The sequence below is a fragment of the Lycorma delicatula genome, chromosome 8 (assembly GCF_047948215.1).
Source record: "Lycorma delicatula isolate Av1 chromosome 8, ASM4794821v1, whole genome shotgun sequence".
NCBI classification, from domain to species: Eukaryota; Metazoa; Arthropoda; class Insecta; order Hemiptera; family Fulgoridae; genus Lycorma; species Lycorma delicatula.
The window spans coordinates 11,017,949-11,042,311 of NC_134462.1; the positions used below are offsets into that span (position 1 = coordinate 11,017,949).

A 24,363-nucleotide genomic window follows, 5' to 3' on the forward strand; every position below is an offset into this window, starting at 1 on the left:
TAGGACTTGAACCTTAAAACTCACGACTTCGAAATCAGCTGATTTGCGACGAGTTCACCGTTAGACCAACTCGGTGGGTTTTCCAAGTAAAACCTAAGATATTACATTGTAATAGTATAATATAGCCGGTCGAAATCCGTGACGGAGTGTTAGTGACTTTATCTTTCGTACCGAAGGTTCTGAGTTTGAATTCCGATAAGTCTGCCAGTTAAAAATATATATATAGTAGTTAATTGGATTCCAGCCTATAATTGCGAGAATTATAAATAGATTAATAATAAAATAAATATTTATTAATTATAATAATAATAATAATTTTACTTTATTAATGTTATTTAATATATTATTGGTTAATTTATTAAAACAAGAATAGAACCTGTAGTGTATCAGAGAAAAAACTGTGTTCTATACAGTTAGTTTTTAGTTAACATAAAATTACAGGAAATGTAATTACATATACAAATATCATTTAAAAAACTGTAAAATCATGGACTGCAGTATAATACGGTTATTCAGATTTGAAATACGATTAATCTGCAGGCTATATTAAAAAAACACCCAAAATTTTTGAGATGGATGTTAATTCAAATTATATTATTTGTTACAAAAGATTTTTCATGCCTATATATTCATAAATTATATTTTTTAATAGTTTTTTTATTTTTATAAAAATCTAATGAACATTTAAAATAAAATTTGAAGTTTTTATGACTACTGTAGTTGTATTAATAAGATTTTAGAACATTAATATATATATAAATTATTACGGCAACTGTCCATATATATATACACGGACATTGCTGACTGTTATATTTGTATATTATTCTTCTAACTACAGTGTAATTCTGTTAAAAAAAAAAAAAACAATTCATAATATATTTTTAGTAAATTAATGATGCCTTCATTATTTTCTCGAACTTTTAAATAATAACTTTCTGTCTCTTGTTCACCTTCCAAAAAACAAAAACGCCGGATGATTCTTTTTCAACAATACTGACAAAAAAAAAATTAAAAATCCCGGTTAATATGAAGCTCACATAAAAACAAACGAATACCGTTTATCGTTTTTATGTACTCCGAAAAAATTTACTTGTCTTTTTCATAACAACCGACATAATAAACAGAATTTGATTTCATTAAATCTTTATCAAAAATTTGAAAAATAATTATTTGCTAATTGCTCTGGACTAGTATTAAAATTATCAAATATGAGTGTTTTTTTCTACTTTAATAAATTTATAATAATAATACTATATAAAGCATTTTGCGTAGTTACATTAATATAATTAATTATATATATTTATATTGCACTGTACATTGTCGTCAAAATAAATAATTATTTGACGGTTTTTTCGTATTTTTATTGATAAAAAATACACTTTTCTTTTTCTCCTCACTATTTACAATGTCTGGACACTTTTATTTCTGTATTATATATATGTATATACATACATACATATAAAAGAATGTCTTTTATATTATATATCTATTTTTTATATTTATATTAATTTATATAATATGTTATTAATAAATTATATTATGTCACATTCACGTTAAATATTAGGCTATTTTATAATAATATTATTACAATATACACAATAATATATGGCCGACTAGTATGACATCACAGTCTAAGTCAATGGATTTTGGTTTTTGGATTTTTCTTTAATAGTTATAAACATTTTTTTTATATTTTTATATTTCATCTTAACCGGTATGGAATTATTTTTAATTTAGTTAAAAATAAAAATTATACTGAATAATTCTATCGAAGAAAAATAACGATACCCAGAATTTTTCTTTTATTACAAAAAAATTATCAATGAATTTGAGTAATCTTAAATATCTTAATGCCTAACATAAAATAATTGTAAATATATAACATGCAAATTAAGTTTTTCAAAAGTAAAAAACATGTTTTTTTTTTCATAGATCATTGTTTTAAAAATTGTAAAAGATGTCTTTACATAATAAATACTTAATCTATTTTTTATTTCAAACAACAAAATTCTGTAATTTTAATGTTTAAAAACACCGCCGTAAATCGATTACCGATTTAATAATAATCCTTAATTTAATTATAATATTAATTTTTCTAACAACAACAAATAATACGAAGCAACTAGTGTTATTTATGGTATGGATAGATGGCAGTTTCACTGGTCACATAATTAAATCTTTGTATATAGGAATAAGAGTTATTGGTTAACTGGTATTTTTCCGGCACCTTTCCTCAAACGACAAAGATTCGTAAACTGTTCTTAGAAATTCTTATTATAATATTAATTAGCGATTACTTTATAATTAAAATAATATTTTAAATATAAAAAAAATATCCGAGGATGGATTCGGCTTGCTACCAAACTTTTCTTAGATTTTTCCATATTTAAACAAATTAAACTCATAAAAATACAATCAAATCAAATTGAAAATGATGTATTCCCATTAACACAGAATAAGCAACTGTAGACACGTTGATAACGCGTGTACATGGGTATTACTCCTTATCCCAGAATGTATTCCTCTTATTCATTCGCTATTGTTTAACGAATCGATTTTCAACAAAAAATTGTCATTATCTTTAAAAAAGGATATAATTAAGTATAAATAAGATCGAGTTTAAAATAGTCAATAATAGTTAAGTCAATAATCAATAGAAATCAATCAGTCGTAATAATCAATAAGTGAACTGGCAACACGTCAATAATAGTCAAGTTTAAAATACCTCATGAATAAACTACCATCGTTACACTGCTAAGCAGATTTTACAATTACCGAGTTTAATTTTACCCGAATGATCGCTTATACCAGTTTAGGTCTAATCACCATAACGGTCTAATACATCTAATTTAGCTGTTGATCTACCTTATAATACAACTGAGATTCCCGACTTTATCGAGGATTACTGATTGAAGCATAACTTCACAGAGAAATTTCCACTCAATCCGGCAAAATGGTTCATAGTATGCTTGAAGAAGCGTGTTTTAAACACTGGAGTAGATATTATTTGGAATCTGTGTTGGGCGTTTTCTAAACTTAGAATTAAAATTTCTGTTTTATTCAACCTGTAGGCCAAGAACGCGTTTATGAAGGAAATTATAATCGAAGAAAAGGTCATTCTTCAACAGGTGGTAGTAAGTAAGACATGAATAATTTATCTCACTCTTATAAAATAAACTTATTTATATAAAAAAAACAAAAAAATAAATAAATAATAACCGACTGATATTAATATACTGAACATACTTTTAAACAATTCTTTCTCAAAATTTAATAAACGATGTAAAAGAATTAAGAAAACTATTTCGAAATATACGTAAAACATACCACAGAATATGAATTTCAATACATCTGCCGATGTCAAATTCATGTAAATTTACCTTGCACGAACATATTCCAGTGAAGTCTAATTTCAGCGCGGCCACAATAATTTTCTGTTGCTTTTCCTAATACGAGTATAAGTCAACAAGCACGGTATAGAAAAATTCAGTCTTTGGGTCTGAATAAAGAAAAACAAAATAAAAAGATTGCTTAGTCTTCTTTTTTGAACTTTTAAAATATTAATTTAGCAGAAGATTTAACTTATACTTAATTTCGAGATCATCAAAGTCTTTCCAATAATAAATTAAAAACTGATAAACTCAATTACTCTATTATTAGTTTAAAAATTGAATATAAATCATATTTTCAGCATAAAAAATTAATAAAAAAAGAATATTTAAAAATAAATATTTAATTCACACGCACGCGCGCGCACACACACAAACACACACACACATACAAACACACACACATACAAACACACACACACACACACACACACACACACACACACACACACACACACACACACACAATGCATTAAAGTAAATATATTATGACAAAGGAAAATAAGATTAGAATGAAAATTATAGTGTTTAAAGAGCAAGTACAAGGTTTAAACAAATGATAAGTAAACAATCTGTTAGTAAATACATCATGATCATAAAGAAGAGCGTTAGTTGAATTTATTTTTTAAAAGGGGTGAGAATATTTAAAAAAAAAATACTACTTAGATAGTACTTTTATTTATTTTTAATAGGGTTTTACCCTTGGGACTTTATTGTTTTAAGATACGTCAAGCGGTAATTTAAATTTTATCGGATATAAATGATAATATAACATTACTTGTTAAATTTAATGAAAAAACATTAATAGACGTTCAAGATTTAAAAATGTTGTACTTATTATTACAATTGGATAGCAGGTAACAAATTTAAAAAAAATAATGTTAAATTATCAACATAAAGAGGGAGAGATTTTGATTAATCTTTATATTGAAACTCTCAACCTACGTTTCATAAATATGGTTATACTAGCATACATTTTGCTAAGATAATTTATCTCAAAAGAAAGTCCTACCGTTATGTAATACCAGCAACCGGAATATTAGTACAACATATATGTAGATTAGCATCCTTGAGGGATGATTCCTAATAATTAGTGGGAGAAACTGTTCAACACAACACATTGGCTAGCTATGGTTGTTTCCAGAGTAACAACTATTTGTTACTATTAACAAAATTACAACTATCTGCAGTTGGCATTTCTTAATACCGACTGTCATTTTTTCTAAAATCCTATTTCTTCAAGATTATTATTTAAAAATTAATCCATTTTCATTTTTTTATCATATTGTACTAAATTAACCTGTAATTTGCGTTTCAATTATTTCATTCGCATTCATATATTTTAAAACTTACTCGGTTTGGTTTAGCGTAAATATTTAAACAAATCGGGAGATTATAAAACAATTGTAGTTATTATACAATTAATTTTGCTATTATTTAAAAAAAAATGATAATACATCTTAGAGTACAAACAAAATATATTAAAAAAAAGGAACTATATGCGATAATATTTCATGCAGTTATTTTATAATGTTAGGCATTAAGAATTATTTACAATTATAATATGTTAGTAAAATTAGAATCCCAAAAGCGTTACGCCGCCGCCGTTTTATAATTATCATTACTGTTAATGTTGAACATTAGTTAGTCGTTTAAAATTTTTAAATTAGTAATTATAGATTAACATTGACTATGGTATAGCAAGACGGCGCGGCCCTCCACCAGGTGGTCATGCGTAATGCGGATACGAACCGAGATGTGACGTCATATGGCTAGGATGATGTGACATAGTGTGCGTTGATGCTGCCGCTATATTCGAATAAAGATTTGCACTAGGATTAGTCCAATAAGATGTTGGCGATGGGAAGATACTCGCTGCAAAAAAAATAATAATAAAAATTTTATTAATAAATAAATCAACATTTATTACTAAAAGAAACACAAGAATTAAAAACATATATTTATTATTATATGTGGTCAATTATTACTAAAAAATTATTTTGAGGGAATCTTAAACATATATTACTCACTTATAGTTTTAACAATTTAAAACGGTAAATTTTTGATTTATGGGGTTTCTCAAAAATTATCGCTATTCACAACTTAACTGATAAAATAAAATTTTGAAATAAAAGGTGTGTTCTCAAAATAAAATTTTTAATGAAATCAATTGGATATTGAAGTTGTTAAAGAACTACTTTTCATCCGGTACAGCAATGTCCAGGAGATTCATTATTCCATTCTTTGGCAATGCAATCGTTACATATTTTAATCATGTTACCAATTTTAATATATTTCAAATTGAGGTAGTCAATTTCAGGATGAGGTATTTTCAGGATGATTTTAGACTAACAAATTTGTCGTAGATTGAACTCGATCCGAGCGAAAACGTTGCTCTTCCAGCTTTCGAGAACGCTTTGGCGTAGAGTCATGTTGTCTACGATTATAAATTCTAATAGCCCTGAATTATTCTTCCTATCGGTGACCTTATCAACCCAGTCATAATTAAAATATTAATATCAAATTGAAAGTCAATCTATGCCGTTTGTATGTCTATGACTTACCCTGATTAAATTTCTTAGTTTAATATATAAAAATCTATAGTTTCCTTTTTTGCTGCGTTAGGATGAGTTGTCGCGGGTCGCCGCCAGTTTAGACATTAAATTTAGTAAAAATATATAATTTTTTCTAAGAAAATCGATATTGGTATATACAATGACAGTCGATAATAAATGAGATTAATTTTTTTTAAATTTATCTACGTTTAATATGTTAAGTGGAAAAGACTAAATAAAAAATTCCACTAAGAAATGTACAACAAATAAAAAGTTACCTATGATTTATTTTTTTGTGGTGAGGCGGAATTATGATGAAATTTTATTGTAATAATTTTAAAAATTACAATTATCGATATTTTAAAACTTTTTTCGGCTTCCCCACGCCTCAATATTCTTCCTAAAGTATTATTTTTTTAGGTCGATCGCTCCACTACTTTTTAAAAATCAGTAAAAATATATAATAAATAAAAAGATAGATTTTTCGATTCTTCGGAAGGAAGATTTTGATACAAAATTAAAAAAAAAAATGGTTAAGCATGCATGCATGTACTGAACTTAATATAAAGTGGAGTTATTTTTGCAAAATTTTGAGAAAATTGGTTCCTAAAAACCCCCATCTCCTTGAGATATTGACCCCAAAAGTTTACCAATAAATTGATCCATAAACACGAGAGTCTGTACAAAATTTCATCAAAATCGGTTTATCCAGTAAACAGTTATTGAGCTTCAAACACGCATACGAATATTACCCTCTTTTTTATGTTATTTGAGATCCCTGGGTCATGAAACGTCGGGAAGTGCAAAAAATCCATTCTTTATTTTTTGACTGATTGCATACTTTCCTTTTTACAACATTGTTTTAGAGATATGGAAAGTAAAAGAACGTCTATTAACAGAAACGAAAAATAATTATTTCTACAATTTATGAAGCTTATTCAAACGTTTATTACACTCTACTTTATTTTTTCGTAGATTTATGCTGATGATGATGATGATAGTTTAACAATCGAAATGTATATAGTACTAGATATTTATTTTTTGTAACGATTCTTTCGATGAGTCTTTAGATGTTTGGTAACGACTCAGTAGATTTTTACTGATGATAATAGTTTAACAATCGAAACGTGTATAGTATTAGATATTTATTCTTTGTAACGACTCTTGAGCGTTCTATTGCTTGTGTTTTATTTACGAACTACAAATATGACAAATTTTAACAAAAACTTCTCTTGGTAGATCTTCAGTTGTAATTAATCTATTTGGACCCTTTACCATCGATCTTATAAAGAAAGATTCAATTATTATCATCTTCGTTTTTAAAATGCAGTTCATTCCCTAAATCATTGTTTAAATTAAACAATATTCGGAAATTAAAAAAAATCCAGCCTAAGATTTTTACCTAATTTATGACGCTTCAATTCATTCATGTTTAATTGTAAATGTAATCTTAATTGAGAAGAGAAACATTTGCAGACCGGAACTGATGAATCTATTACGCATTACTTTGTAAGATAAGTCTACTTGGATGGATTGACCTTAGAACGCAAATATGGTTTCTTATATTACGCCGGCTTTCGTGGATCATGTTACATTTTCTGATTATACATGCTTCGTGAAATATCAAATGATTGTAAATTGACTGAAGGACCGTTGACAATTGTCGATAATACGTTGTGTCACATTAAAGTATTGCTCTAGAAGTAATTTAAGCGAAACAGTAATTTTGAAATGGTTTTTCAGTTTATGTACATTTGAGGTGAACTAGTTTATCGGATACTTTTTATACGTCAATACAACTGAAATTTTAACAATTAAATAGATTTTAGATTATTTTAGTAGCTTGTGTAAGCGAAATTGAAAAAATAAAATTTCTGAATCTGGCTTTGTCAGAATTTTAATAGACTATTCCTTTGCTGTTCTTTTTTTTTACCAGAAGTCCTTTTTTACTTTTACCTCATTTACTTTTAATTTAGAAAAAATGTACATGCGTATATCCTGCGCGAGAGAGGAGGTGTACGCGGACATGTTATATACATTAATATTCTTATCAATATTTAATACATTATTGTTTTTACATTTGCATCAGATAATTATTTTGATTACATTTCTTTTAATATTAAATTTTTACAGCCATCTTAGTGTAACTGTTTTCTCCGTTTTTGAGGCCCCTTTACAACCCATTTTGATTTTTTTTTCTTGGTGATATCGCCACATAAGCTTGACGCTTGTGCGTGGGATATGAAAATGGAATTTTGTAGCGAATGAAAAATGCCGTGCCTGACCGGGATTCGAACCCGAGACCTTCGGATGAAAAGCCGAGACGCTACCACTCGCGCCATGAAGGCCGGCAATTTCATTCGATGTTTGCTGTATTTAAACAATCTAATTTATATTTATTTCGTTAATAAATTTTCTGAAAAATTAGGTAAATTTTGTAGCAATTCAACTATACAACATTTTTATGACTATTACTTTCGAGAGATAACCCATCCGTTGTTCCGCTTAAAAAAAATTGTCTAGTTCTAATATGATAAAAAATAAAAAAATAAAAATGTAGAAATATATGGTGCGGTAAATGTCAGTTACCACTACTTGCAGTTTTAAATTCTGTAACAGAAGTACAAATTTTTGGCTTAGTTATGCGGCCTCAATAAGCACGCATCAAACTGAATAGCCTAGTAAATGATGATAATTGTGCTAATCGGTTCGATGAAAATCCTCGGGTAATTAGGGAGAAGAAACTGAATGTTCCTGAAGTTTACGATTGAAATGGGATCACAAAAGAAGGAGTACTGGGATCATATTTTTCCGATGTTTGTGTAACAAGCAAGTTCATATCTTAAGATATTGTTATTTGCGAGCTATTAAGGACTGTGTTTGATGTCAGTCGTTCCTAAGTTTGGCAGCAAGATGAAGCCCCTTCCTTATTTTGCTCTTCGTGTTAGATACCAGCAAGATCAAACACTTCTTGAATGGATAGGACGCCAACTAACTATTGAATAGCTTCCATATTCTTACAAGTGACAAACACCTTACAAATTCTGGAACTGGGAAATTATCAAAATATGGTCTAATTCAAATATAAAAATTAGTCGATCCTAAGCTAACAGGCTGTCGATTGAAAATTCTGTTGATTTTATAAATTAAAAAAGAAAAGAAGATTTTATAATCTTAAAATTTTATAAATTTGAAAAAACTTGTAATTTAAGGATTAATCGCCACTGTGCAAGGATAAATGGACAACCCTTTGTACATTGCTTTTCTATTTTTTAAACAAATTAAAAAAAAAAAAAATTATTAACTTTTTACTTTCTTGTACGAAGTAAAGGAAGTATTGTTACGATTAAAAATTTCAGTTTTCAGATTTCAACGGAAATATTCATTTTGATCATCCCTAAATCCATTTTGACTAGTTTCGGCGTGACATAACGATACGTACGTACGTGAGTTATCTCGCATAACTCAAAAACGATTAGCCGTAGGATGGTGAAATTTTGGATTTAGGACTCTTGTAACATCTAGTAGTGCACCCCCCCTATTGATTACAATCGACTGGACCAAAAGTGACCAAAAAAAAGCCAAAATACAAAAAATTAGATTTTGGACATTTTCTTAACTGCAGTAAAAGCCCTCATTGAGAGTTTTCAACAATATATTATAAGTGGTACTTATTTTCATTGGATCCAGAGTTATAGCCAAATGAAATGTTAATGAAATATTTGGTTCTTACAAGGAGAAGGAACATCGGTTCGAATCACACTTCATCTCCTTTTTTCTTTTTAACTTTTTTTTAAATTTAAATATACTGATTTATTAATAATTACTAATCTCTGAATGTAAAAACTTTTACGATAAATAATAATTCAATAACAACAATAAAAAAAAAAAAATATTAGACGTTATTAATGAAATAAAATGCTATGTACTTTTAAAAATGTGTATATGTAATTTAATAGGCGTTCAAGGAAGTCATGTGGTGTACACATAAAATGTTTTCTTTATTATATTATTAACTGAGGAAAATAACTTCTAGCCCACCATTTGTTTGTAATAAATAAATTAAAATATGTGCTCCTATCAATTATATTTTACCCTTAGGCTGTGGTCCAACTTAATTAATGATTTTTAATAGGTAGAAATTTTATCGTAAAGCATAACATCTTAAAGTTCTTTAAAAAATGTATATAAAAAGAAAAAAATATATATATTTGTTGTAGTAAATACAACAAAAAATATGTACACAATATTTATATACTTTTTTTAAAAACTATTTACTTATGTCACTAACGTCACAGCTAAATATTAACTTATTTTTCAAAGCAAATACTACACGGTTATTTGGTGTGAAAGTGTTGCATTGATACGAAAGTGGAAAGAGAGAGTAGGTACGATAGATGGAGGGTAACTTCGGTTCGATATTCAAAATGGGCCCATTTCGCATAAGGAGTTGGCAAACAGAACGCTGTCAACCCCAGAGTTGGTGCTTTACACTCTTCATATTCCCCTTTAGAAATTGGCACTACGCTGCTCATACTACATTCGTTTGGTAATTTTCACTTTTATCGACAGTTAAATATCGACATCAGACTATTTATTTATTGTTGTAAAATATTTAGGTTTATAAAAACATTTACTTAAAAAAATATTAAAATAATAAATACAGAAAAAGAATTAAATTTACAGTGATAAGCTTAAAAATAATTAATTAATTTTTCTTTAAATTATTAAAATTTTATAAATTTAACGTTATCATGACCACATCTAAATTTAATTTCCCTCTAACCTCATAAACGTAAAAGATAAAACAAAACACGCCAAGAAAAGCAACACACGCTAAAAATTATTCATCTCATCCTCTAAAGAAATACCTAACGGTGGTCTCGGAGGTAAAAAAAAAAAAAATACATGCTATATAATACATAATATATATATGATAAATCTTTGTCTTATTCGATTCTACGAGCCAGACATTAATTCGTGGTGGGCAATATAGGTTGAAGATTTCAATGGTTTATATGTTTTTAATGGATCGGATCAGAATTGTCCTAATTTTTTTAATATCTTTTACTTTTATTTATAAGTGCTTTTAGAAATATTCATTTTACTGTGTTTCTTAAGTAACATTATTTAATAATTAATAGTAATAGTTTTTATATTCATTCATTTTTTTTTGTAATATTTTTTCAGTATCTACTGATGATGATTATTTAACTATCGAAATGACCATTTTATTTTTAGATTTTAATTTTTTTTAACACAATTAAATATCCAAAATCTGTTAAAAAAAAATTTACTTTGATTAGAACTTTCGACTTCGAAAATCAGCTGTTAAACAACTAATTTGCAACGATGACCAGCCCGGTTGACTCCTCCCAGACGCTGAGTGTTGAATTTTATTTTTGTTGAAATATTCAGGTTAATTCTACGTAATAAAATGTCTTCTTTATTTTTAAATTAATGAAGTATGTTAAACTTCTAAATCATTTTTACTTATAAAAATGAATCGAGAATTAATTTCATGTAGCATATAAAATAATATTCGATTTTTAATTGAAAATGATCATACAAGATCCTTTGAAAATAAATGAACAGTAATTTAAGCATAAAAAACGTCAGATATAGATGATATTAAATTTTGATCTATAACTGGATTTTCGATTACGCGAACGTTACAGGTATCACTGTGATAAATAAAAATATTATTTTCTCGAATTATCACTTGAAAAAATAATATTAATGAATTAATAAGTCAATAGATTATTGGCAAATACAATTCATCTTCAAATTCTTTATTTATTTATTGATCGGTAAAAGTAATTAGAAAATTTTGTAATTATCGGATAAAACGTTTAGAAAATATCGTGTTTAATGGATCTGTTCACATACATAGTTTATGAAGAACATTATGAAAAATAAGTAGTATTCGTTAAATTAGGATCTTTTTCTTAGAATTGTAACTATTAATTAATTCCTTGTACTTCGTACAAGGAAGTATTGTATCGCGAAAAATTACGTTTTTCAAATTTCAACGAAAATATCCATTTTGACCATCCCTGAATTCATTTTGACTAGTTTCGCCGTGACGTCTGCACATACGTACGTACGTATCTCGCATAACTCAAAAATGATTAGCTGTAGGATGTTGACATTTTGGATTTAGGACTCTTGTAACATCTAGTTGTGTGCCTCCCCTTTTGATTGCAATCGACTGGACCAAAAGTGTCCAAAAAAGCCCAAAATCGAAAAAAATTGGATTTTGTACATTTTCTTAACTGCAGTAATAAGCCCTCATTGAGAGCTTTTCAACGATATATCGCTGTAACTCTGTTCCAGAGTTACAGCGAATTAACATTTTAATTACTGAAATATTTGGATCTTACAAGAGGATGGCACGTTGCTTTAATACGACTTAAGGGGATGAAGTCTGTTTTTTTAATTTTTTTAAATTAAAAATTTTTTTTTTTAAATTTAAATGTATTTCTTTATTAATAATTATTAACCTCTGATTATAAAACAATTTTTACGATAAATAATAATTCAGTAACAAAAAAAAAAAAAATATGAAAAAATATCAGTAGTTATTAATGAAATAAAATTTTATGTACTTTTCATTTAAAAAAATGTGAATATGTAATTAAATAGGCGTACAAGGAAGTCATGTGGTGTCCACATCAGATTTTTTTAATAATATATCCGCTGTATAGGCAAAAATACATCAAATAAAACGAATATACACGGTTGATTAACAATCAAATCAGGGAATATGTTGCATTATATAATAATTACGGTTAAATTTATACTAAGAAAACTCTGTAATAAAAGGTTATTTAAATAAAATACCGTGGATTTAAGTCAAGTAGTTATAAAGTAAAAAAAAATTAAATATGCATTACTGTTTGTTCTACTTCATCCGTATGAGAAGAAAAACTAATTTAAAATATTTGTTAGAAAAAGTTTCAAGGACTTTCGATTTAATGGAAAAGCTTATTGTATTTTTGTTTGTTTTTATTCTCCGGAACCTTCGGCCTTTTCCCTATCTGGAAAAAAACAATCTGGTGATCCGGAAACTGCAATTTATATGAAAAACCTGTTAACCTATCAGTTGTTAGCTGCTGGGGCAAACGATGATGAAAAGGTCATTTATAGAGTAAAAGGGCCAGGGGAGATTTTGAATCATTCAGTCGAAGAGTAGTAGTTAACCTGCTCTTTTTTTTATTCATTTTCATCCGTCCCTCAGTAGGGAATCGAATCGTCACATATATCGATTATAACCGGTGAAATACAAGTTACATACAATATAACCCTCCTAACTTTTATAATATGACAATTTTCTGACATACTTGTTCCATATGTAACAGCCAACTTGGTAGGAGGGTACCTGTTGGAAAGACTATATACACACCGACATCGTAAAATATTAGTTTCATTTCTGTTATTTATAAAACAACACAAGATATAAAAGGTACGAACAACTTTGCTTAACGGTTACGTTTAATAGATCTATAAATCGTAATTTACATCCATTAAACGTTTTTTATCCACATTCATAACTGATAGGATTCTTTACTACGTACATTATTTTTTGTTCTACATCTTGAAATTAAACTGCATTAAGCCCGATTAAAATAATTTGATTGTACTTCAATATTACGTCTAGTTTAGTTCTAGATCAACCATTATTAAGACAGTGTCATTGATTAAACCTAACCGATAACCTATTAAAAGTAAAATTTTCTGATAGCAATCAAATTAAAAGCTCATCTAGTTAATAAGCGACTAATCAGTCGCTTATTAACTATCAGTGTATAACTATCAGTGTGTAACTATCAGTGTAAGTGATCTTATTTAATTCAATTTTAAAGACTGAAATATTTAAACTTTAAATACCGTAAAATATGTAATGTAAAAAAGATTATTTAAAACATTATGAACTAAAAAAAACGAATGGTTTTTAGGAAGAAATTTTATCCTTCAATAACATTAAAATATTAAAATATATATAATCATTATATTCATAAGGTTATTAGAAAAAATTATGATTGGTGGTGATTCGTTAACGTATAATTACTGAATTTTTTCTTTTCTGTGAATTTTCAAGAAAATCGAATTAAGAGTTTTGTTATAAACATGAAACAAGTTTAATAAAGTTTATTTAATTAAGTTTGAATTAAATATGTTATATTCCTCGTATTATGAGTCCAAGACCGAATAATAATAATTAATAATTAATAATTAAATTAATAATAATAATTACTTAAATTTTATAACAATTCGAGTCATACCTAATTAAAAGAACAGATGTGGACACCATATGACTTCCTTGTACGCCTATTAAATTATATATAAACATTTTTGTAAAATGAAAAATACATAAAATTTTATTTCATTAATAACTTTTGATATTTTTTTATTGTTATTATTGAATTATTATTTATTGTAATTTTTTTACAATCAGGGGTTAATACTTACTAATAAATCAATATATTTACATTAAAAATAAAGTTAAAAAAATGAAATGAAGTCTAATTCGTACCGATGTGCCTTCCCTTTGTAAGATCCAAATATTCATTAATTAAAATTCTATTTGGCTATAACTCTGGAACTAATGAAAATAAGTACCACTTATGATATATCGTTGAAAAGCTCTCAATGAGGGCTTATACTGCAGTTAAGAAAAGTCCAAAATCCAAATTTTCGGGAATTTTTGGCTTTTTTGGACACTTTACGTTCAGTCGATTGCAATCAAAATGGGAGGTGCACAACTAGATGTTACAAAAGTCCTATATCCAAAATTTCAACATCCTATAGCTAATTGTTTTTGAGTTATGCGAGATCGCACATACGTACGTACGTACAGACGTCACGCCGAATCTAGTCAAAATAATTCAGGGATGATTTAAATGGATATTTCCGTTGAAATCTGAAAACGGAAATTTTTCGCGATCGCAATACTTCCTTTATTTCGTACAAGGTAGTAAAAATGGTTTTTTAAAGCACTATTTATGATTATTAATTCAGAAAATAATGCGAATAAAAATAACATTATAAAATGAAATAATTTGTAACCAATACAAGCGATGAATTCAAACAAATTGTCTATATATAAAAATAAAGTTACAAGGATAGAAAGTGCGATGAGGGTAAGCTGATACGAGGAGGAAAAGAGATTTTATGGGTAGAATATAGCACGATTAAAAGAGAAGGAATACTGAACGAGGGAATGACTGTATAGGACAAAGACGAGAAAGAGTAACAACAGAACAGAGATTGAACGCAGTCTTGCACAAACCATTGCACACAGAGTATAGCTAACTAGCAGTCACTACAGTCTTATGTTTCACAGTCAACCCTAATGTTTCATGACTTTCTTTAATATATATATATCCTCATATTGCTAGAACATTTCTACGGGCAATTAAAACCGATATAAATCTTTTGTGAAATATAAGACACCGTTATCTATTCTCTTTTTGTTATCGCTGTTTATGCGTGTTCGTTAACTAGTATAGGGTAATGGATCATAATACGTACGGTACAGTAGCTTACTTTAATTTTAATGAGTGATGGGGTGGCTTTATGATAAAATGATTCGAATTTTTTAACGTGAACAGGCTAAATGACGGTAATATTATTTAATAATTATTTATAGCATTCGTTGTTAGCTGTTTCGTTTGGATATACTCGTATATCCGTAATTACTGGAAAAGGTGTTCATATGACTGGATTTCACTACATTTTGTTTTCCTCTATTCGAAGCGAACGGCCTTCATACGAGTGGCTTTTCCGTAAAGGCGATTAAATAATGTCTATTTTCCATTTATCTGCGTTATTAAATGGGAACCGGTTCATTACATGTAAATTGGGCCTTTGGTGTTTTACATCCTCCAATTAATGTTTAACCGAATGGTTTATACTAGCGGTTTAACTGGACGCTTCTACGTGCCATGCAATTCTGATATAAAATTAATTTGTAGTTGCATAAGTTCGAGTTGGCCGATGAAAAATTGTTGATGAGTTATATATCTTCTTATAAATATATATTGTACTAGAGATGGGTTTCAAGACCCAGTTGTAAGATTAATCAGATTTCCTAGCACGATATTTTCTATTGTCATTGGATAAGAAAAGTCATAGTTCAAATCTATTCACAAAGCCGTCTTCCCATTAAACACGGAAATAAAAAAAAGTCAACATTTAAGAACCCTACATCCTTAACAATGGGCGTCAAAACGAAAGTCCAATAGTAAACTAATGGGGAGAAAAAGATTAAGGATTAAGTGATAAAGGAAGGATATACCCGTAGAGAGACCGCAAGTTGAGAAAACACTCACTCAAAGGATTATTTCAGGCTTCATAAAGACAACGGCCTCCATCCTGCCAGGAACCTCTCACATCGGGTCGTTGTAGAGGATGAAAGTACCAGATTACTAATCAACGATTGGGGGTAGATAAGCTTAAATATACGCTGTAACAAACTGATTTTTCTCCGCGAGGATCATGCATCCTTAATGAAAAATCCTCCCTAATAAAAAGTATTCAACTGATTTATAAAACCTGTTTAGTTTGATATTTACACTGGAAGTAAGTCATACTTCATAAACGTATTCCGATCTCCTGAGGTAGTCGCAGAGGCTAGAACTACCGCTATGACTTCATGGTCCCTTTGTGAGTGGATTTCATACTCGTTGTCCAATCTTTTTCCGGTAAAATCAAATGTCTCCTCCCTAGTGATTTGAATGAATTTTGGCCAGAAATCTGGTTAATCCATGCAATATTGTCGGTGATCTGTTTGATTTGTTAACTTCTTAGTATTCGTGTGGTTTGGTAGTCAGATCTGCCTGTTTTTTCTATCTGGTGACCACAAAAAATGCCAACCTGGAGCTGAGGTGGTTATGATTTATGTTTTATAAATATAAGTGGCATTTTTTCTCATTTCAATTTTTTTTTCACGGTTAATGTTTAATTTTCATGTTGTCTAAACTGTTCCGATTTTTGAGGAAACATCAAATTGTAATATTTCTTAGGATTTCCAAATACTCACTTGCTAAGTATATGCACAGTAATAAAGATCAAACCTCCATTTTAAAACACTGTGGTTTCGTAATAATTCTAAATATTATGATAATTTTATAATTATAAATTATGTCACTATCTTGACAGATACCATTTCTATAGCTACGGCGTAGGTACGGTTAATTTTGAAGTCGTAGTAATTTTAAGTTACGTAATAAGATAGGCCCACGAATTCAATATTCTCTAACGTTTAACGATCTCGTTTTACGATTGTCAATTTAGATTATAATTTTACGATGTTTCATAAAGGACTTTCTGGAAAAGGAAAGGAAATTAAATAAGATTCACGATTAGCAATTACGTTTATATATTGTGTTTGTACCAATCAAAATTCTCAGAATACGACGAGCTTATTTTGTAATCAAAACGTACCAGGTTTGAATCTGTTTAACGATAAAATTTTTTCAGATCGATGACATTAAAATAATACAACTTGGATATTATCAAATTATCGTATTACAATATAATATTATATTATAATATTTAATTAAAAGTCATTGTAAAACGTTATTTTATATGTTCACGTGTTAAAAATATTTACTGTTATATTTTTTCCGGTAATATTATCAAAAATATACAACAGACCTTTTACTATGACGTAACATACATATAACATTTCTCATACAAAAATCTACCGAATTTCAGATTAGTGCATGTTCGTTCAAATTTGTCGAAGACTTTATACAAGACGTATTTTAACAATTTTCTCGGTTAAACTAAAGAAATAGAGAGAGAGAGAGAGAGAGAAGACGTAAAAGAAAGTATGATAAAAAAAGTTGAATTACAAAAGCTACAAGTAATTATATAATGTGTATACTTATCGGTGAAATTTGATGAAAATGTTTAATTAGAAAGATCATTTAAATAAAAATATTAGAAAAATTAATAAAAAAAAAAAAATTGGAAAAATGAATTTTCTAAATTTATATAATCGAGAAAGATTAAGAAAAGAAGTAACATCATGAAACTATAATCCGTATAGAAAAATACAATAGAAAGGCGGAGAAGTCAGTAAATAGTGAACTGCCTTTATATAAGAGGGTATAAGAACCGCCTACACATCTACTCATGGTCTCTAATGCGTATAATGGACTGAGATGCGATTTATAGGTTGCAAGTTGTTGCAGAGTAGAAAAAGACACGACAACCCCTCGTGAAAAGAGGCTATTCATTCTCTATAATAAAATTTTCATTCGTACTAGATTTTATTAGGAACATAACAAAATCAATCGAAAATATCTAAACCCGAAATTAAAGACATGAATTATAAGAAGGAAAGTGTAGATATTAGATAAGAACATTCTACTGGTTTTATTCCGAAGAGGAAAAGTGATAATGTTGAGATTAATCGCAATATGTATGAGGTTTAATTTATTTATTTATACAACGGTAAAAACAGGCTGATTCACAATAGCTTTTCTACGATGGATGATAATGCATTTTGTAGCGTGTAAATATGTGCAGGACTATAATTAATACAATCTGAAAAAATTTAGAAAACCTTTCTCAAATGTCTTCTGTAATGCTTAATCCGAAGACTGTTTGGAAATAGTCTTCCAAGTAGCTGTTTCTAATGAGCTTGCCCTCAATTCCTCGTATCATTCATAACTTGCTGTACATACGTTAATATTGTTTTCCTTCTAGATCTACTCCTTTTAACATAGCCCTAGCCCTCATTTTTTTTTCTTTTCTTTAGTTCTCTACTCCCCTGGGCCGGACCGACTTGATGGTAGTGTCCGTTACTCTAATAGGCCCTCCCCGCCTACCGGCTATATACCGGCATGGCAGGTCAGGCCTACCGGTGGCTCTTTTGAGATTTTTTATTCTCTATTATGTCCTCTATGGAACCGCATCATACCTACAAGTCGTGATGTGACCCCCGGATCTTTTATAATACTCTCTTGTCCCTACAACACACCCCAAGGAGTCCTCAGCGGATCATTGAAACCAGCACACCTAAGCATGCTGGCTCTCACCGCTGAGGCTGTCCACCCGACCTAACATACTAGAAACCCATACTACTTTCATCTTCATTCTTCTGTTTTAGTATTGTCTTTATATAATGAGCGACCTTCCTCCAGTTCTCCTTACTGCTGAGCATGAAATCCACGATCTCCTTCGGCGTTTTTCCATGAATACCCGCGTCGTGTCTTCTTAGTCTTATCCATTTATTACATACTAAAAACGTATGCTCAGAATCATCGTCCTGTTCGCAGTACATGCACGCGGGTTCATTCCTTCTTCCCACCTTATGGAGATAACCATTGAAACACCCATGTCCCGTCAGGAACTGGGTGATCCAATAGTCAGTTTCTCCATTCCGCCTGTTAATCCATCCTGAATTCTGGAATTAAGGTTCTTATCCATCCAGCCACTCCAGCCTCCGCCCATCTCTCCTGCCAGATTCAATGTATGTTTTCCCTGACTTCATTTTCTGCTCTCCCTAAAGGCGTTAAGGTCAATCGGTAACATTCCCGATAGCACACAGAGGGCCTCGTAAGAAACAGTTCTGTAGGCAGATACTACTCCCAGTAGTATCTCCCTCATTTATTGGTAGTAAGCCCTCATTTATTAGTTTTGAATATAACATCAGGTCTCATTATATCAAATTGATTAATTTTTCCTTTTTTTACATTTCTGAAAAATCTCTTTTTCTTTCCTATTCTTCTCAGAACTCTTTCGTTAGGGACTTAATCACACAATTTTATTTTTAGCATCTTTCTACAACATATTATTTCAAAGAATTCAAGCTTTATTTTTTTATCTTTTCCTATTACCCATGTTTTGATTTCGTAAAACTATAATGCAGACATTAATTGGTAATAATCTCTTACTTGTTTCAATGAGATTGTGTTAAATTCTTCCGCGAAAGAATTACCTGATATTCTACAAGCGTTTTTATTGTTTCCTCAATAAGTAGTAATTTTTCTTCCCAAATAAGTAAAATTATTTACTTCTTCAATATTTATTCTCCATTTAATTCAATATGTAAGTTTCCAATTTTATTTTTATCTCCTCCTTTTGAATTCTTAATCCATGGATATTTTCTCTGTTATTTTATCGATACCTTTTTGTATGTATGCGTTAAAAAAAGAAACAAAACAAAGAATGCATCCTTGCTGTACGAACACCTTTTGTTTTAAAATTCTTACTTCTACATGTTTATTCCATTTCAAATCACGAAATTTTCATTTTTGTAAAGTTCCCAAACAATTTTTTGTTTCTGTGTTTGACTCATTTTTTTAAAAATTTTAATATTTTTTAAACTTTGTCAAATGTTTTTTTTTCATAATGAATATATTTATATCCTCTCGTCTTTTTTTATTTTATATTATTATTTATAACGTTGATAATATCCAACGCTAAACTTAGATGAAAACATTAGACCAGAATAACAATAATAAAAAAATTATTCTTTAACCGCTTTATTACCTAAAACATAAAAAAGCTGACAACCAAGTTGTAGGACATTCCCGTCACGCGGCATTTTTCTGATGAACAGCTTACACACACAAATTAGTTTAAAATCCGTCAGTACTATACTAGCGCTCCTTGAGATGACAAGGGTACTATTGACGCAGTATACCCAGTTAGCCACTAGTTCAGATCATTTTTTAGGGTGGGGTGCGAAAATCTTTTTTCAAATATTATTATTTTTTTAATCAACAAATGCGTCTAAGGAAAAAAGACCTTAACTAAGCGAAATCTCGAGATACTGAGACCTTGCTCTACTGCCTCACTCCCTTCACCTATTCAGTTGAGAATTTAATGACATCAATACCCCATAAAGTAATCTGACCAAGTTTGGCCAAAATCGGTCGAGTAGTTCTGGAGATATAAGACGATTTAGAGTGGAAACCGAACACACACACGTACATACGAACATCCGGAAAATCTCCATTCGAATTTTTGGACACCTTAGGTGCCAAAACGTCAAGATCCGGTGAAAACCGCATATGCCCAAATTGGACCGGTTACAATACTTTGCCATCTATAGCTATAGCGCTAGACGGAAAAGTAAAAAATATTTTTAATTATTAAATTAGTACACCGATAAAAGAAATAAAAATTATTCAAATTCTCGTCAAATTATAATTTAAATTTAGTAGGTTACAATTTCATTCATCAATGAAGATTTTTAAATTCACATTTAACAAATTAAATTATCAAACCAATAAAAAGGTAATAAAGTAACTTTTAATTGCCTCTGATAAAACCCAACCACGATATTAAAATAAAACAATAATAAATAGAGGAGAAATAAAAATAAAAATATTATTTAAAAAAGTAAAGGGTAAAGCCCAAAAGTTTTTACAGACCTTCGAGTGGTTAAAGATCATAGAAAAACAAATATTGTTTAAAAAGTATAGAAAGTTTAATCGTGATGATAAATATACAAAATCTTATTTCCTTAACGGAATAAAACTACTTTCATTCATAAATAAATTACAACTAATCATCCTGAAATACCTGACAGGCGAAGTTATGAATATCTATACATAATTACAATATACGATACGTTTTAACTTTATTTTAAATAACAAATTTAAAAATTTCGTTGCTATGAAATTAAAATAATTTGCGTAATTAACAAGTTTTACTTCAGCCGTTCACTTCTTCGAGAATCTACATAAATTTTATTCATACAAATATAGTAATTTTGATTTTCACAAAAAACAACCACAATGATGATTAACTAAATTGCATCAAAATCAACCTAAGGTTGAAAAAAGTTATTATCAATTTAGAGTTTTTTACTGAACATAAGAATAAATTTACATTTATATTTTATCAATTTTAACTAGATAAAAGTCAACATATACTATTTTATTTTTTTTAATACGTGACACCATTCTTAAATACCAACACTGCTCCCTGGTAAATGAAAATACCTCATAGGCGTGGTTTGTTAAATTAAATTTTCAGCTACTTCGAAATATTAATAAAACTTTATATTTTATATTTAAAATCTATATTTTTTTACTCACAACCGTTTTACAAACATTATAGTTCATATCTATTTCAATAAATAAAACTATACTCCTATTAACTATAAAAAGTACGTTAACTTAATTTAAGTTTGTGTTTTTTCTTAATATTAATATTTAATACAGAACTTAACTGAAAACTCAAAATTTGATTATCTAGATCCATATTTTATAAATAAATTCATATCCGTCTTAGTTACATGGCATTTTCACTGTTTTCAGATACTTGGTAACCACGTTTTGTTGTTAACAGTGTTATGAGAATATTTTGGTGTAGTACCACAGTATTGCGTTGTGTTTTTTAAAACGTTTTATTCTTTCCAAAAAAAAAAAAAAAAATCAATACGGACTTTCTTGTATAATAAAGAAGTATTGTGATTGCGAAGAATTTCGGATTCCAGATTTCAATGGAAATATCCATTTTGACCATCCCTGAATTCATTTTGATATTTTGACTAGTTTCGGCGTGACATCTGTACGTACATATCTCGCTAATTCAAAAACGATTAGCCGTAGGATGTTGATATTTTGGATTTAGGATTGTTGTAACATCTAGTTGTGTATCTACCCTTTTGATTACAATCGACTGAACCAAAAGTATCCAAAAAAAGCCAAAAATCCCCGAAAATTTGGATTTTGGACTTTTTCTTAACTGCAGTATAAGCCCTCATTGAGAGCTTTTCAACGATATATCATAAGTGGTATTTATATTCATAGGTTCCATAGTTATAGACAAATAAAAGTTTAATTAATGAAATATTTGGATCTTACCAGGGGAAGGCACATCGGTTTGAATCCAACTTCATCTCCTTTTTTTAGCTTTGTGTTTTAATTTAAATATATTGATTTATTAATAATTATTAACCTCTCATTGTAAAACAAATTACGATGAATAATAATTCAATAACAAAACAAAATAAAAAATATAGAAAAAATATCAGAAGTCTTTAATGAAATTACATTTTTTGTAGTTTTCATTTAAAAAAATATATATTTAAATGTTAATTTAATGGGCGTACAAGGAAGTCATGTGTTGTCCACATCAGTTTTTTTGTAATCTATCCCGAGTATAACTGGCATATTTCATTGATAACTGATTTATATCTTATATAAAGAGATTTTATATAATATTTCAGTACATCTAACCTTTTAGATAGATTTCATAAGAAAGCTACCTATTGTAGGTTACCATGATTTGACTTCCGGAAAATTTCGACATATGTTTGCGTTTCACATCCCCAGACCCCAAAACCAGCGTCAGCTTAAAAGTTTATATACGCACGATAACTGCCGTAATTTTGCACCAACCACTTTCAAATTGTTCCTTAAAAATAACTCGTCCCAAAATCTCGGTCGAGTTCGATAACGGCCAAAATCGATCTATGTGGGTGGAAGTAGTGGGGGGGGGGGCCTTTTTCGAAAAAAATCGCTATAACTTTCTTATTAAATAAAATATCGAATTCGTTTAAAGTTCCTACTATTCTTTGGATAAGGGCCTGAAACTTATTTAAGTAAAGTTTTTTGATATCATCAACTATTGACTCAGGGCATAAAAAAATGGAAAAAATGGGGTTTTGAAGACAAAAAACTCATACCTCCCTTAATAGGTACAGTATCGAATCGGTTTAAAGTGTCGTTTATTCTCTAAACATTATCTAAAACTTAAGTCTGAAACAATTTTTGATATGACCAATCCGTACGGCAAGGGATGACAAAAATATTGCTGGAGTTGTAAGAAGATGGGGCTTGTCGTATACTAAACATGTGAAACTTTTTTCACATGCAACCATTGTCGTATTTAGTAAATTTAAAGTTTTTCTTAATTTTAAGGTGGAAATCTTTTTTATCCTTTACATAGCACCGGTGAAATCTAACTCCGCTTTCCGGCGTGCCGAAAGGGATTTTTTTTAATCTAAAAGAAGTTTATAACTATGTAAGTCAGAATATACATTTTTTATTCCTAAAAAATATACATATATATATATATATATATATATATATATATATATATAAAATGAAATACTTTCTGAACAATAACAAAATTAAATAATAAATAATTCTTGTAAGATTTTATCCTAATATTTAAATGCTGTACTTATATGAGTACAATAAATTAAATTTACAGAGTCGATAAATCAGTCAATTAGTTTTACCTCAAATATCGCTGAATAAAACGCTAAATTAACATTAGTTTTCGTAATAATGACGATAATGGATCATACAACACTCAAACAGGATTAAATGACGGCAATCGATTTTCATAATAGTCGTACTAAGAGTAGGGTTCACATATTCCCTTTATAACTACGCAACTTTAACTGTCCTCCCCTCACTTATCATTTTTCTATTTTCTGG

At 28.9% G+C, this 24,363-nt stretch overlaps 1 protein-coding gene across 1 annotated transcript in view; it reads right to left on the bottom strand.

Annotated features, from left to right (window-relative positions):
* Window positions 1-5,118: 5,118 nt before the first annotated feature.
* The window catches only part of LOC142328870 (DNA-binding protein D-ETS-3-like), a 401,528-nt gene continuing 382,283 nt past the window's right edge, over window positions 5,119-24,363 (bottom strand). The window contains exon 11 of the mRNA XM_075372998.1: window positions 5,119-5,264. Within this exon, the coding sequence (XP_075229113.1) occupies window positions 5,119-5,264 (146 nt within the window). The remainder of the gene's footprint in view (window positions 5,265-24,363) is intronic.